We start from the raw sequence: 17,622 nt of genomic DNA on the forward strand, positions 1-17,622 counted from the left end.
TTCAAAATTGAGTATTATTTAATAAATTAAGGATTCAAAATTTTGAGTGGGACAAATGCAGAAATAGCATGTAAAAAGGTTATGCATATATGGGAGGTAGTTATCTAAAGAGAAACGAACAGAAAAAGACACTTCTAAAATTACATTTGCAATATATGCCTACAACAAAGAACTAATATCCAGAATCTACAAGGGACTCTAACAACTCAACAAGGAAAAATAAACAATCCCATTAAAATGTGGACAAAGGACAAGAACAAGTATTTCTCAAGAAAAGACCTGTAAGCAGCCAACAAACATAAAAAAATGCTCAATATCACTAATTATTAGAGAAATAAGAGCAATTGTTAATAACAGCTATTCTGACATGTGTAAGATGACGGTGTGGATGCAGAGAAAAGGGAATGCTTATACACCGTTGGTAGGAATGTAAATTAGTTCAACATTCAACCTCTATGGAAAACAGTACAGAGATTTCTCAAATAACTAAAAATAAAACTATTATTTGACTTATCAATCCCACTACTGAGTATCTACCCAAAGGAAAAGAAATCATTATATAAGACACCTTCACTCATATGTTTATTGTAGCACTATTCACAATAGCAAAGTCATGGAACTAACCTAAGTGTCCATCAATGGTTGATTGAATAAAGAAAATGTGGAACATATGTGACATGGAAGAAGATACAGCCACAAAAATGAATGAAACCATGTCCTCTCCAGCAACATGGATGGAGCTGGAGCCCCTGAAAAAGGCAGCGAAGAGTAAAGGCAGGAGGATGTAGAAGCAAACACGACAAACCAAATTGTTATAACTTATGCTCTTACTAAATATTCTCCATGATTTATGGAATTTCTATACAATGGTTTGAAAAGGCAATATGCCACAGGAAATCTATAACTAGATTGAAGAGAACTAAATATCAACTTCATAGCAATCTATCACATCGCATTCAAAACTGTACACCTCAGAAGGTGATCTAAGTAAGTAATTCTTAAGATTTGATGTGGTCAGAATCAATTTGCTATTAATGATTGTGTTGCCATAGACTAGATCATGTGCAGACTCACAGGAGGCATTGCATCTATTGAAGAATAAGGTTTTCAACTAGCAGAGTTCAAAGCAGCAAAGTGCTGGAATGACCCGTAGGCAGCAAACGGCTTTCCCTTTAACAACTAAGTTTACCTTGTGTTATACGTTCTACTTTTTTCCCTTCTATATTTTTTTCATTAGTCCACATTGTTTTGTCACATTTTATGTTATTTTATTATTATTTTTTTTGAGACAGAGTCTTGCTCTGTCGCCCAGGCTGGAGTGCAGTGGCGCGATCTTGGCTCACTGCAAGCTTTGCCTCCTGGGTTCAGGCGATTCTCCTGCCTCTGCTTCGCAAGTAGCTGGGACTACAGGCACGCACTACCACGCCTGGCTAATTTTTTTTATTTTTAGTAGAGATGGGGTTTCACCACGTTGGCCAGGATGGTGTTGATCTCCTGACTTCGTGATCTGCCCGCGTTAGCCTCTCAAAGTGCTGAGATTACAGGCGTGATCCACCGCGCCCAGACTTTTTTTTCTTTTTACTTTTTACTACGAAGAGTGGGGGCCTGGAAGCTCTCCAGATTGTGTGTCCAAGATCTTCTTCCCGGGCTCCCAACACTGTCTTCCCCACCCACGGTATGCTAAGTATTGGGGCAGAAATGGTGAGGGAAAGACATGGTCTGCTCTTACCCAGTTTGCAGTGTAATAGTAGAGTTTTACATTATTCAAATAACAAGTTAAACCGTGATAAGTGCTGTGCGGAGAAGATTCAGGGAAATAAGAGAACATTTAACAGAGAATAGGAAAGATGACATTGTAATAGTTACAGATATAAAGTAATATAAAACAGCTCTCAGTTTTGCAAACAATCCTGTATCTTAATGCCTTGTCTTTCTCTCTGTTCATTCTACGTTCTCTTCATAGGTAAGTTTCTTAAAATTTCTCTTGTCCTTTTTATCGGAGTATCAGTCATTCTCTCTTCATGATTTTGAAAATGTCTCCTTTTATGATATTCCAACAAGACCCAGCTATGCCTACCTCTTTTATAGCTTGATCGAGGAGGGACCATGGGCTTGAGAGTTGAGCAGATGTATGATTGAAGCCATTTTAGCCTCTTCACAATTGATGGTGTTTTACAAAATTTCTAAGTGTTTTGAGCCTCTGTTTTTTTTTTTTTTTTTTGTTAAACAACAAAGTTCTCAGTCTTTGAAAGATTTGAGTTAAATGTCTACAGGCTTCATTAGAGAGGGAATATGACTGTAGAGAAAGATGTCTAACACATCTGTAAGATGATTAAATTAATATAGCTCCATAATAGGGTACCTATTAAATGCTGAGTTGGTCAGCTGAGAATAGAAAAAAAAAAATCTCAGAAATATTTAAAGCATGGAAATCCAAGTAAGTACGCAGAACAGGGAAATTTAATGAATTTTTAGTATTCTAGACCCATTTTAGCCCATGCTATTAAAAATTCTATTCATTTACTTTTTCTTTTGCTGATTTGATGCTTAAAAAGTACCAGTTTGTCTACAGGGAAATAATAGGCTGTTCCTCTGGCTGTATTTATTAAACTTGGTTAACACAGCTTCATCTTTTCAGAGACAAATCTGTTCCAAATGTTTAATTTTTAAATTATTCATTTACCCAATAAATCCTTGTCAAGTGCCCACTGTGTGCCAAGGTACTAGATTTTTCACTGGGTATTCAGTAGTGATAAGAACAGAACTGGTTCCTGCCTTCATAGAACGTTTACTTTAGTAGAAGAGATAGATATTTTAAAATAAACACACAATAGTATATAATTACAAAACATGATAATTAGGGACAGTCAAAAGCAGATTCTAACCTATAAGCAAGAAGAGATCGCCTGCATTGTGGTAAAATGACGAGTATAATGAGGCCTGTTGGAGAAAACCACCAGCCTTTATCTTTATGTTTCTGCATTAGTTTTACCATTTTATTTAATTTCATAAATATCCCCATCACAGGTCAATGAGAAGATCAAATGTGCATAAGCCAACATTGCGATCCAACTGCAATCTGACATTGCAGGTATTCAATAAATGTCAGTCTCTTTCTATATTCCTTCTCCAAATTATTCCAATTCTGATTTTAAAGGAATATTTTCCTTCTATTGCTTAACAAATGATTGTGTTAGCAAATAGCAGAAGTATGAATTTGTAGTTGGAAACAGAAAGCAGAAAAAATGAGTCATTATTTTCTACTTAGATTTATAGGCAGTTGATCACTCATATATGGCACATACATACTTTTTTTTTGTTAGAATTATATTATGAGACAGTTGTAAGAATAACGACATATCACACAGTAGGTAATCAAGTCAAAATTATTGAATGAAATATCTCATAACTTGCAATAAAGAAACTCCACTGACAATTTATGGTAAAATTCAGATATTAAAACATATTTGAATAAAATGGGGAGAGTTTATAATTTTCAGTTCATCACAGAATAAAAACCTGCCATCTGTAAAGATATTTCCACATTTAATAATCTTAGTGATGTTCTTTGTTCTTATAAAAAATGGAAGAGTAATAAAAGAAATAAATTACTAAGCTAGTAAGTTATGCCACTATAATGAATGAAAATGGAATTATCTTGTTGAGTTGAGGATCAATATTATTTATTACCAGATGCTCTACTGATAAAGCTGATAATGTAATAATCATGGAAGTAAAATTCACCGGCAGTTTCACATGTTTTCATCTCTCCTCATAAATTTAATTTATTGTAGCTTTACCTGATATACCACCTTCTCAATATAGGCAAAGTCCATGGGACATATTTTTTACTACAACTTTAATGCAACTAAATCCCACCATTATACAAAATCTATAGAGCATACAAAGTAGAAGAAAATCACTATGATAAGAAATAAAATAGACTACCTGAGAAAACCATTTTAAGTGTTTCATATTGCTATATGAATATGTTATGTCTCCATCTTACTCTTCTCCTTTTAGCAACCTATAACAGCTTTCTGTTCCTCTTCCCTATGATCTGGATTTGACCAATTCGCTCCTGTGTCCAGGTTGATCTTGCTCCCACATATATCTTATACAACTCTCACACTCTCGTTTCTCTCTAAACTCATTCTTTCTTTCTGACTTTCTAATGATGACAGGTTTCTGCATCTTAGAATTAATTCAAGTTTGTCCATTACAGAGCAACAATTGTCTTTTTAAAAAAATCCTTTCTCAGCCAAACTCTTCAAACTGCAGCTTATATACTCTCTCGAATATTAATCAATACTTCTTTTCTTAACACTCTGAAAGGTGGCTTATTGACCTACCATTCTATCAAAATGGAACCTTCTAAGAGCAATATGCAGGTCAAATTCCAAGACCTTCTCTCAGACCCCAGCTTGGTTAACTGGCAGCAGTATTTGCCTCTGGAGATCATTTTTCCTAGAAGTCTCTTCCCCCCTTACCTATTAGAGCCCCCTGCAGTTTTTATTTAGGTTCTTGAGCTTCTCCTCTCTTACTCTCCTTTTCATTAGCCAGTTGATGGTTTCAAATATTGACTGTTTTCTATTATGTTAATTACTCCAAAATTTTTGCCTTAAGTCCTTGTCTTGCTTGCTCCAAAATTCTTATAGTCTGTATTATTTTAGTACTTCAAAATGTGTCACTGGTCCTTAAGTATTTCACAAATTGAGTTCACTGTCATCTTCCTTTCCAGTTTTGGTCCTGCTTCTCACTTTCTTATATACAACAATACAACCACAACCTCCCCATCACTCATACTTGAAACTCTGGCAGAGTCTGGTTTATTTTTCTTCATTACTCCTTTATCTCATCAAATGCCAAATCCCATGAATTCTGCTCCTATATTTGCTATCATAGCTGTTTCCACATCACCATTCCTACTATTACTGACCAGCTCCTACTCTTCTGACATCTCCACCTGACCAAAGAAATAGCCTCTGAAGAGGCCTCCTGCCTTGCATTCTCTCCTTTTGTCACATCACTGGCACACAGCCATCAGACCAATTATTCTAGAAAATTCAGATTAAAACTCCTATGTTCAAATGCATTCCAAATAAAATCCAAGATCCTTATATCCACATGACCATTCATGAACTGACTCCAATGCATATTTACAATTTTTTTCCTGGTACTGTCTCACATATCAAATATCAGGCAAGCTGAATTCCTATTTGATCACATCTTGTACTTTCATTCCTACTGCCTAGCTTATCATATTGTATTAATTCTGAAAGCCTTGTCCTCATCTCTGTAGTTTCATTCACTACCTATCTTTCAAGGTCTAGCTCAGTGTTATTTCTACACAAAGACTTCTATGCTTGAGTTATCATTTATGGAATGATTACTATATGCTAAGCACACATAGCTCTATGTGTGTTAATTATTTCACATCAAACTGACAACCACCCTTAGTTTTAAATGGGATATAGAGTCTCAGAGGATAAGTAACTTGTCCATGGTCTCACAAATAGTAAATGATGGTAAACCTGGGGTTCCAACTAAAACTTTCTGACTCTGGCTAACCATTGTACCTTGCCCTCAACTTCATACCCTTTGTAAGACCTTGCACTTGATGTGTTCATCTCTTATTATGTTTTTCACTGTGTACCTCATTTAATAGTTTTCAATTTGAATGTCACATTTGCTAATCACTTGATGGGCGATCTCTGGAAAATTCATGGTGCCTTTAGGTAGTAAATGGTTACTTAATAAATGTCTATGCCTTCATAGATGACTATATAGTTCCCTTATGAGAAAATTTAGTATGTCATTCTGCTCTTAACTTTATCACATCTAATATCTTCTGACCAAGTGTCAAGGTCTTCAGTAATCTGTAGTTTTAAAATTAGATGGAGATGTATTTTTTAGGGCATTATTTTTCATGATGCCTCAACATTATCCTGTTATTCTAATTAGGTTCAACTACAATCTTTCAAACAATGCTCACTGCCACCTCTGTTCTTTGCTGCCAATGTTTCTTTTTCAGGAATGTCTTCTATCTCTTCCCAAGTTATAACTTATTCTTCTTTCAAGGTTCAGCCCAAAAATACTTACAGATGTCTTCTAGAGGTAAAGTAATGTTCTATCAATTAAAATTTTGATGAGAATGATATTATTATGTGTATAGGTTATTCAGTGTCAAATCTCCCCAGAATCTAGAATTCCTGCAGAGGTTCATGTCTTATACTGCAAAGCTCTAAGAACACTATTAAACACATGGTAGATACTTTAAACTAATGGCAGTGGGTCCTGTGAACTAAGATTATTCTCATATAAGGTACATTAGAGAAGTTACTTTATTATCATAATAAATTGGTTAAAATGAGCACTTTAAAAACAACTTTTTCACATACTATGTGGGTCTATTCTAAGAAGCTGTTCCTATCATTTCAACCAAAAAAATCCAAGACAATTTATTCAGTTACAATTTAGAATTGGCCTACAAAATAATAATATAATGGGCTGGGTGGTTAAGAGGGATTTTCTTAGTGAATATTGAGATAATGATTTTCCCTAGTGCTTACTTTTTAAGATCGTAAAAGCATTCCAATTTACATCTTATGTGATCTTGTTTGATCCACATGACTTATATTTGGTGAGGACATAGAAATGCATTCACCAGCTGCATATAAAATATGTGTGCAATACTTTGTCATAAGAATTTAACTTTTAATGGAGGTACACACTGCTTCAAATAGGCTAAAACATGCACTATATAAAAAATCTTTACATTTGACTTTGTAATATTATCCTTTCTACACTTTGCATTGAACTATCAATTCAAACAAAACAGTGAAACTGCCTTTTAAAACATGAGCTCTCAAGGAGGCAGAGCATCACCTACTGTTCCTGTGGTTTACTAGCCCCAGCTTGGTCCCTTTTTATACTCCTACTGCTCCAAACTGAGAAACAGACAACCACAGATATACAGGCCCAAAGGGTGGAACCAGGTATAAATAATCCTGTTTGTCTTGTTTTTCCTAAAAATGTATTCCTTTTAGTTCTATCAGTGGAAGAAAAAACATCATAGCCACTTTATCATGGTATGTTTTTAAACAATCAGAGTAAGAATCAATACACTTCTGAAGGGAACATTTGTCTAAGCCAATTGATCAGATGTGCCTTTGATAAACCCAGAATTTCCCAAAGAAAATCAAAGTTTGGTTCACTGGGAAGGTGGAGAGATAAGAAAGAATTTCAGGCACATACATTTCTGTGATGGTCTCTGGAAGATTTGTGGGGATCTCAGTGAGACCTTTCCCACGACAGTCTACGATATTGTTGCTACAGGTACAGGCGGCAGGGCAGTGCAAAACGCTACAAGAAGGAGCCATAAATGACTGGTGACCTAAAAAAGAAATAAACAGAAATTATATTTTTCCTCCTGAATATCATAATTGTGAAACATACAAACTTAGCCCAAGTAACAAAGCATTTCACATAAATAAATCTCTTTAAATACATGATCATAAGATGGTCCTATATTTCTAAAATATATTTTAGGAGGCATGCATTTATATATTCAGATCAATAAAGCAAATGAGAGGAAGTAAATGAGATTCTAAAAACTGATCATAATACTGCTAATTTTTAAAACTATTGTGAGAAAAGCTAAATTCAGTTTCAAGTCAGAATTACATTCAAAACTATTCTAATTTCCAAAACCCCAGCAACTTCAGACTAATTTATATTCATTCCTAATAAGCTTAAATAGAGCTTGATCTTTATCAAATTCATGTGGCTTTATGTACTTTGTAGTTTCTTTTAAAAATAAAACAAAACAGTAATACTTCCATCAGAAGATAACTGTTGCTCAAATTAAATAATCATATGCCAATAAATATGGAGAAAAATTAGATAATCCAGAATGTGATGTCTTGATAGGTTCAAAATTATCAATTTCTCTGAAATGATAATAATAATTTGTATAAAGTAATTTTATTGTTAATAAAAAATGATTCTCTTGGGGGCTTCGAGTAATTTAAAATTTTAGTATAAGTAGCTCCCTTTCTGTATGTACTTTTATCACTCAATATTTGGAACAATTTTTAAATGAGACATTAATGGTTGAAAGGTGAGCAACAGAGTATCAGCACAGTTGTACTAAATAAGCATCTGGAAATGCACGGTTTCTGGAAGACAGTGGGGACAGCCCTTTCCAACCTGCCGGGAAAGGGCCCTAGTGGTGGTGATGTGCCAGGAAGAGGCTGCAAGCCAGCTGCTAATCCTATCCCTCTAAACAAGCTCTCAAACTACAAAAATATCCTCAGTCTAAAAAAGAAATGTGAACTTGCCTTCTTCCTCATCTAGAAAACAGAAAGGAAAAAGTGAAGAGAGAAAAAAGTGGTTAGTAACGAACTGTTAGTCATTTCATTATTTAATTTTTTAAAAAAGCAATCAGACATATTGAGAACATTCCATGATCGTACACAAAAATTTTGCTTAGGTTATAAAACATGTGAAAAAATACATACAGGGTCTAAAATATAACCATTTAAAAGCATCAAGTACTAGTCATGTCTCCCTACCCCGCCTTTAAAAATCTGTGAACTACTTTTGATGCATTATATGTTTCTTAAAATTTTGTTTTGTTGTATTTTGAACAGATACTTCTGAAGCTGAAGCAGAACCAACCCTATCTATATATAAACAAGATACTATGTATCACTATGTGTGTGTGTGCGCACGCACGTGTGTGTATGTAATCAAACCACCTCCGTTGAGATCCTTGGACTCAACTATATAAACTTCGGCAAGGTTATTCTTTTTCACAGCATTTGAATCTCCAAATATAGAGATATTACATTTCTCATACAGTTGTTATGAGGGAGGTGAAGTGAAGTAAATATATGTGAAATACTTAGGTTGGTGCTTAAGCATATTAAAAAACTCAGTAATCAATTAGCTATTGATTGATATTAGACACAGCCTATGTCTTATTTATTTATTTTATTTATTTTTTGAGGCGGAGTCTCGCTCTGTCGCCCAGGCTGGAGTGCAGTGCTGTGACCTCGGCTCACTGCAAGCTCCGCCTCCCGGGTTCACGCCATTCTCCTGCCTCAGCCTCCCGCGTAGCTGGGACTACAGGTGCCCGCCACCACGCCCAGCTAATTTTTTGTACTTTTAGTAGAGACCGGGTTTCACCGTGTTAGCCAGGATGGTCTCGATCTCCTGACCTCATGATCCGCCCGCCTCGGCCTCCCAAAGTGCTGGGATTACAGGTGTGAGCCACCATGCCGGGCCTATATATATATATATATATATATATATATATATATATATATATATATTTTTTTTTTTTTTTTTTTTTTTTTTTTTGAGATGGAGTTTCTCTGTTATCACCCATGCTGGAGTGCACTGGTGTGATCTCAGCTAACCACAATCTCCACCTCCCAGATTCAAGTGATTCTCCTGTATCTGGGAGATACAGCCTTCCAAGTATCTGGGATTACAGGCATGCACCAGCGCGCCCAGCTAATTTTTATAATTTTAGTAAGAACGGGGTTTTGCCATGTTGGCCAGGCTGGCTTGGAACTCCTGACCTCTGGTGATCCGCCCGCCTCTGCCTCCCAAAATGCTGGGATTACACGCGTGGGCCATGGTGCCTGATCCTATGTCTTATTTTTGATTTCAGATTGTTTTTATTAAAGCTGGTCATTTAATATTTGTTTTAAGTAAAACTGAACCATTAGTATACATGTATGCATGGAAAGTATTTTGTTACTTTGCAACTATGGCTGAATTGCTCTTTGAATTTCTTAGCAGGGATCTAGGATTAGCTAATCATTTTTGTTTTCAATTGTTAACATAAAAGTAGCTATAAATCATTATGTAATGGGAAAATAAAAAATCACAAGTAGAGCCATCATTTAGCGATTTTCCATATTTCCCCTGGAGTGGAAACTGAAAAGTGTTTTAGCATAATCTAGATACAAGTAACCAGTACTTGCCAACCGATATAGTAAGGTCTCAGAACATATTTTCACTGGAAAAGAGGATCTCCGTAGAGTGATTAGTGCACAATTGCACATTAGTGAACAACACTGAAACCTTTGAGGCATGCAGCCCTCACATTCTGTTACGTAACGGGATACAATAAACACAATAACATCATTCTTCTTTCTCCCTTACCACTGCAGACAAATTCTCGTTTTTGAACCTCAGCTACATTATGACCTCTCAGGTGGGAGGGGCCCATACACTGAGTGTACAGACCAACCCGGGGCCTTTGGCGAAGCCAGTCGGAGAGCCAGGCCAGGTGGCAGTCACAATACAGGTTGTTTGAATGGAGTCGACTAAATGAGAAAAAAAAGAAGTGTAAAGCAAGAAAACAGAAAGTTGTCATTTCATTAATAATATATACCTTTATTTCTTAACATAGAAGTAAAGCTAAGCAGATTCCAATATAATTATTTTTCCTAAAAATTAAACTAATGTACAATCACAGAATCAAGTCTCTCTTCATTTAGTCTGAACTGAGCAATTTATAGAAGCTTGAATATGTCCATAAAATTATGTTTTAAATGAACATATTTCACTTATGTTCATTTAAAAGAGGAAAGAGAAAAAAATAAGTCCAATGCAAATTGCTCCACAGTTCCAACATCCCGAGAGCCAATAGGGATGGGGTGGGAGAGTGGGGAGACTGGGCGAGGGGCAAGTTAGTAAAAGTTGTGGCTCCCAGTTTGAAATATCAATAAGTCCCGCCATTATGAGTCTCTATAGAAACCACTTGTAAAACCTTTTCAGCAGGTCACTTGCATTTTTTGCTGAACAAGACAGAATAATAATTCAATATAAAACACTTTTTTCACATCCTTATTCTGATTTCCTTCTTTTGTTGTTTAATCACAGAAAAGGGATTAGCTCCTTTGGCTCCTGGAGACCTATCCTCAAAGAGCAGCGACTGAAATTAAAAGGCACAAATGGCTGGGAGTGAAGGAATTAAGTGAGTGGCTCTGTGTTGGCAGGATCCACACAAGATCATGGATTGCTTCCAAGTGGCAAATTGCACTTCTCCATTAATAAAATATCAGACAAATGTATCCACTAAATTAGGTAAATGACTTCAAACTGGCTTTTCTGTTTTCTCAAACTAAAGAAAAGGACATCCAAAGCTATAAATCAAAGCACTATTCCCAGAACCATCTATGACACAGTAATACCATTTTAGTCCTTTTAAGCTGATGTGTTCAATTCTAACCCAATAACAGTAATGGATATTAAAACATGGAACTCAGTCCAGAAAGATAATTAGACCATAAAAATGGAATTTTTAAGTAGCGATGATACTGTAGAATAATGACCCAACCAAAGCAAAGGAATTTAAAGTTAAGTGACTGCTTTGCATTCTCCTTGAGCTTGTAGATAAGGAACACAATTCTTTGCTTCGAAACTAGAAGGCGTACCACAGAACAAAAAGCTACATTTTGGGAAAGATGGGTGTCCTCTGGCTCGGTTTGCTTGGAAGTTGAAGTTCTGTCCTTTGGAAGCCACAGAGGCGCACATTCCATATCCTTGTACTCTAAATATTTCCATCTAAACCAAGCACATTACAAAAATTCTAATTATGTGTGCACAAACTTGAAACGAGAAAAGAATGTAAAAATTGAAAAACCTGATTAGTAAGACAGACTCATGAATTTCTACAGGAAAATAAGGGACACTGTCAAAAAAATTCAGATGAATGTTTTTACAATTTCGTTGGCTTTGTTTTTGCAAAGATTGAAAGCTTGATCAATTTCTTTTTTAAAAAAAATGCCTGAAGTTAATGGGAAATTATAGTTTTGAGTGAATTGGGCTGTTAATTCAGTCAGATTAGTCTCATTCTGATAGCCCCAAGAATACAGAATTCAGCTATGTCTGTATACTTGTAGAATTCCTTTATTTTGCTAAATAATATTCCAAGGAAATTATAATGATGTGTTATTACACACAGAGTTAGATTTCAGTAAGAAAAAAATGACATTAAAATTGGTATTTCCTAGTTCATTAAAAAGCTGGTAATTCAAAATTTGTATTACAAAAAGAAAATTAATGTTTTCCAGTTACAAGCTATCAGAAAATGAGGAATATTTTGAAAATCTAATCAAAATATATTTACCCAACTTAAAAACCCTTTTTTTCCCAAGAAGTCTGATGCTTTGGTTTTGTTTCCAATCATGTCCTACATGTTATATGTAATATACTTTTTTTAGGTCAAGGTGATTCTGAAATTCAGTTCAAATGAGATTTACCTCTGAAATTCCATAACTTAAAGTCCACCCTGGGCTTTAAGGATTTTAAAGCCTACTCTGGGCTTTAAGGATTACTTTTTCTTCAAGAGAAAAGAAATAGCTATAGTCAATACTTTATTAGACCAAAAATATCCTAATGTCCATCTGTAACCCCAAAAAAGATACTTTTAAATATAAGTGCTGACACAACCTTAATTATAGAAGGACTAGAGGGTGATGCTATAATTTCACGTTATAAGGAATGTTGGAGAACCAGTTTAGCTTTATTAGGTCTGCTTGCAGTACAGCAATAAAATCATAAAGATTTCCCATTTATCATTTCTGACAGCCAATCAAGGAGTCTTCCATTTCTTAATGAAATGTGACCTCCACAATAGCTCAAAGTAAATGTTTTTTTTTTTAACTCCAAAGTTCCCATAATGCATATCATTTAAAAGAAATCTTTCCAGTTTCCAGAATAATAGCTCATTCCCACAAATATCATATCTAGTCTTTTCCCAAGTTGGGTTTTCCTTGTCTACCTTGTAAGCTAGTGGTCCCATCCTTTGCTTACTGAATATGTTATTTAAGGGGAAGCTTTAATTGATTAATATGACCTTTACATATATTGTGACTACTTACAAAGTCCTAAGTTTAGGCATATGGTTGAAACTTGCCACAGAAAGTCTAGTAATGTTGTTATTGTTGAGAGTGCTGTAGAATTAAAAAGAAAAGTTAGAATTTTTAGATACAAAATTGATTGATCATTTTACATACTAACATAGAGAAAATGTCTTGTACTATGCTTATGCAGGACAGCTACCTGGTAGAGATGACACAGAGAATACACTACTCTATAGACAAGTTGATAAATAATTTTCATAATTTAACGTTACTGTACATTTTGTTTTATTCAACATTTACTACAAATTTATGGCTTCATTCATAGCATGTTTGACTATTCACATTCTACTTTATGTACCTTGTGCATGCATGTCTATTTATGATATTGGTTAAGAAATAAACACAGGATAGTTACAGTTGGCAAATATGCCCAATTACATTTCCGTAGAGTGGCATTATGTGTAATTAGTGTCCATGAGTCAATAAGCGCATTTGAATTAATATTCTCTTACTGAATTCTCATAGCAACAATACAGAATCATTCTTGTCAGGCCTTGGAACAGAGTCCTGATAACTATTATTTACCGCAGACATTAGCCACTGCTGTAATTTGAGTGGAGACAGCTATATCTATATCTGGTACTTGTATCATGTGGGGATGAAGTAACTTGCTGTAGCACCATGTTAAAAGATTAATCCATTCTAATGGTTTTTAGTTGCAGTAGCATATATTGGCCTTTGTTTACTGCTGTGTGGCAGCAATCATGGTTTCTTGAGGTAGCAGATTCAGGAATATGTGTGGTGAAGAGAGTTATGGTGAAAATAAATATCATCCTTACTTTTCCCACAATGCAACATTATTAGTTTTATTATTATTATTATTATTGATTATTTCTACTTCTACTACTACTCATTCATTCATCAAATATTTCCTGAATGGCTATTATTTTATGGTAACATGGAGTATTATAAAAATAAATCAGACATAAATCCTGTCCTAAAATAGCATACAGTCCAGCTGGGGAGATGAATTGGACAAATTACAAAAACTAGTTAGGCTAAGACATGAGCTTTCTTCATCCTTCAGAAAAATCTGGTTGTGATAAGAAAGTGGTAGAAGTTATCCCAGGGGTATACAAGTAAAGTGTGGACATGGAAAGCAATTCTAAGACTGGGAGAGACTGAAGGTACACATTGAGGTGGTGACTAAAGAAGGCAAGTTCCTCTGAAGGAGGCAGGAGAAAGCATCAATGGTCCTGGTGGATGAAGTTGATATTGGACAAGGGTTTGAATGAGAGGTTGCAGGTTCACTGTAGGGCCTGAGCAGAGAACAGAAATGAGAGAAGCAGGCCACGTGCAAAAATATACAATGATGGGCAAGAAAGATGGAAGAAAGCAGTTGGGGAGGGTGAAGAATATGGTAAGCTAGCAATGATAGTCTCTCTTGTGGCAGATAATGTCCAGCTCCAATGGACTATTGACCTGCTGTAAGGGAGGGATGTCAAACAATCAGATTTTCCAAGGGAAGTTAGAAATAAAAAGTTTTAGATCTTTCTAATGTTTAAATAGTGGCAACTAATTAAAATATTTCAAACAGTCTGTAGCCTACTTATGTTTGAGCTACACAAAATATATTTTTGAGGCCACTTTGGGCCAGTTGGTGGCTCTGGTTATCAATGGTGCATTCAGAAGTCAAGGGAATGACAAAAACTTTTCGGTAAAACATGGCATGTCAGCTACAGACCTAGATCATGCATGGACCCTCTTTACTACCTTGTTTTGCAATGTATTGAATTATATAAGAACTATTCTAAGTGATTTGAATTAAGTCACAAAAACTAAACCACTTTATGGGGGACCTACAGAGCACTGGATTTGTTGGCTCAGTTTATCTAAAAGCTTTTAGCATTTTCCTATGTGCAGGTGAAATGAGATGTCTTTTTCAAATGCCATTAAAATATATCCTGATGTTTGAATGCAAAGGTTAAACTTCTCAATGGGATTTGCTTTCAGATGATCCCTTTTCCCATCTTCAAAATTTATACTGAATTAATATGGCTAAAATCTTTATAGTATACAGTATTCTGAAATATGACTTTGGGAATAAGTTGTTTTAAGTACTTCACACGGAGAAGACATGCATTAATTTTGAACTATAGTTTCTTCTATCTCCGTGCAAAGGAAAATTTTCATTGAGTGCCAAAGACTTCAGTTATCAATTTGAAATCTTTTCTCAGAATGTTAGTTCACATAATGCAACTAAAGGAAGACATTATCTTAGTATTTTATTCAGTACTGATGCTGGAAAGAAGTACTGATACTGATACCCAATGTCTGAAAAATATGCAGAACCAACAAAATTATTTTAAAAATTAATAATAAATATAAGTGTTAAGTATGATTACTTGTATATGTTACCGCTATGGTCAACTTCTATTCTGAAATAATGGAAACTTATATATTGTACTTATTTAGTTGTGAATATTTTCTCCCATGTGTAAGTCTATTTCTGTCTTCAACTTCAAGATTTTCTTTGTAATGAGTAAATATTCTAATACAAAAGACATCTTGATGTATAAATATTAGCCTGTATAATCATGGAGCACCTCTCACACTTATATCTTGATTTAGTCATCTTACTCCCTTACCACCATGCATATTGCTTGGCAGATAGTTTGGTATTTAGTGGATACGAATCACTATGATTAAATTAAATTAAATTATGTCCATTCTGTGAAAAAGAAAAACAAACATGTAAAAGCAGCAATTGAAGGGATATATATCATTTCTGAGTCCAGTGTCCAAAGAAAGGGAAAATATTGATCAAGATTTAGTTTCCAATGTTATTTTTGAGACAGTATCTAAATATTAAGAAAATAAGCAGTTACCTCTAAATCCTACAAATCAGAATCTGACAATAAACCAGTTCTCCATGAATGTGCAAGTGTTAAACTGCTTCCTTGCTTTCATCTACCTTAGACTTTCACTTGACTTCTTGGACTCTATTCACTCTTTGTACACTCATATATATCCTAATTTAATACACTTTCATCAATGACTGAGGGCGATTACCTCAATTTCTCCCATCTAGCTTCAGTATAGCCATACATTCACAAATGGTTCAAAGAATAAAATTTCAAAAAATCTAAAACCCTTGGAATCTGAAATTTAAGGCAATGTGCACGTTAATGTTCCTTCATTATTTCCACATAAGTCAGTACATCCTAAAGAGTCACAAATGGTAAAAATAAGCAAAACAGACAAGTCATCTTTCTAGAACCCTTCTTAATGCAAACTCTCTTAAGCTCTTGACCAAACATTTATAATAGGTAAACTTTTGTTGTATTTCACAATTGATGTGGGCTTCATAAATTCTCGTCTTTTCAGTGGTCCAATTTTGGCTCATTTATCAACTGATTTTTCTAAGGGTTGTTTAAAGTATGAGGATTGAAAAAAAAACATTTAAAGTAATGTCTGCTCAACTTTATAAAATTTTAATATAAAATATTTCAATCTTTTTAGAAGAAATTTACATTGTCTTCTATCATATGCTAATTTTTATTATTTCTTCAACAAATAAACTCTGACCAATATATACTTCTTTAAGATGTATATATTAAGGTCCTCAAAAGAGTTTCCAAGATTTTGGATTTCTATTTTAATTCCATGAACCATAAAACGTCACCCTTTGGTGTGTTTCCTCATTTTTGCTAAAGTCATTTTTTAGATATTTTGATTAATCATGACAATCAAAATGTATGAGATGACTGTGTTTTCATAAACGTACTGCCTCTGATGACAACGATATTAGTTTATAGAAAATAAGCAAATGTAGTTATTGTATTTGTGGGTAAAAGATTTCAGTGCCTAGCACAGTGTTCATTCCACCTTATAAAATATACACAGTAGGTATTCAATACATTTATGTGTATATATACATATATTGAATAAATACACTGAATAACTACATATTTAAAAATAATTTAAGTTTTTTGAAAACTTAATAACAAGGTAGTTTACGGGATTCAATTCATCCAAGATAGTCAGTAAACTTTGCATAAAATGATTGGTATCATTCATATTTCTAGTTAGGAACATTGGTTTAATAATACATTTTTCGCTTGATCAGCTCTGTCTGATTAACTCTTGTGGTAGTCTCTTCATCGATGAATTTTAGTGACACTGACTATGGTTTTGCCATGAGACCACTACTATGAAATCATTCTAATTATTCTGACTCTGAGATACCATCAGTGAGCTTTGTATATTAAAAATGGTTCTGGTAAACAATTTAAATAGTGGTCTTAAAGCTAAAATGTATATGATAAGCACTTTGAATATTTTTCCGATAGAAACTTAGACCATTATCAATAGAAACAAAGGTGGCCTCTCCTGTAGTTAGAGAGTAGTCTATATTTTTATATTTCACATTTTATCCCAATCAATTCATTCATACATACATATCTTTTAAAATAATTAATAACTCATTACACTACACAGCTGGGAATTCTATTTTCTTGAAATTAAAACCAAAACCACATAAAAATACTGATAAAATAAGCCATTCTAGCTGAAAGATTAATTTATTTTCAGAATTATATTCCATTCCTGAAACTAGATTTATAAAGTAATGAATCCATTTTTTATTGGGAAGAGGAAGGATTTTATGATTTCTCGATAACTTTTAACAAATTGACTAAAAACACACTCACATTTAATTCAATTTTAGATTTCT

At 34.3% G+C, this 17,622-nt stretch overlaps 1 protein-coding gene across 2 annotated transcripts in view; it reads right to left on the minus strand.

Annotated features, from left to right (window-relative positions):
* LOC105487854 (slit guidance ligand 2) overlaps positions 1–17,622 on the minus strand; it is a 371,613-nt gene that overhangs the window by 120,063 nt on the left and 233,928 nt on the right. For both annotated transcript variants that reach the window (XM_011751484.3, XM_011751482.3), the window contains exons 7-9: positions 12,906–12,977; positions 10,180–10,343; positions 7,258–7,396 (exon numbers count right to left, since the gene is read on the minus strand). In XM_011751484.3, coding sequence (XP_011749786.2) covers positions 7,258–7,396; positions 10,180–10,343; positions 12,906–12,977 — 375 coding nt within the window. The remainder of the gene's footprint in view (positions 1–7,257; positions 7,397–10,179; positions 10,344–12,905; positions 12,978–17,622) is intronic.

This window comes from Macaca nemestrina, chromosome 3 (genome assembly GCF_043159975.1).
Source record: "Macaca nemestrina isolate mMacNem1 chromosome 3, mMacNem.hap1, whole genome shotgun sequence".
Classification (NCBI taxonomy): Eukaryota; Metazoa; Chordata; class Mammalia; order Primates; family Cercopithecidae; genus Macaca; species Macaca nemestrina.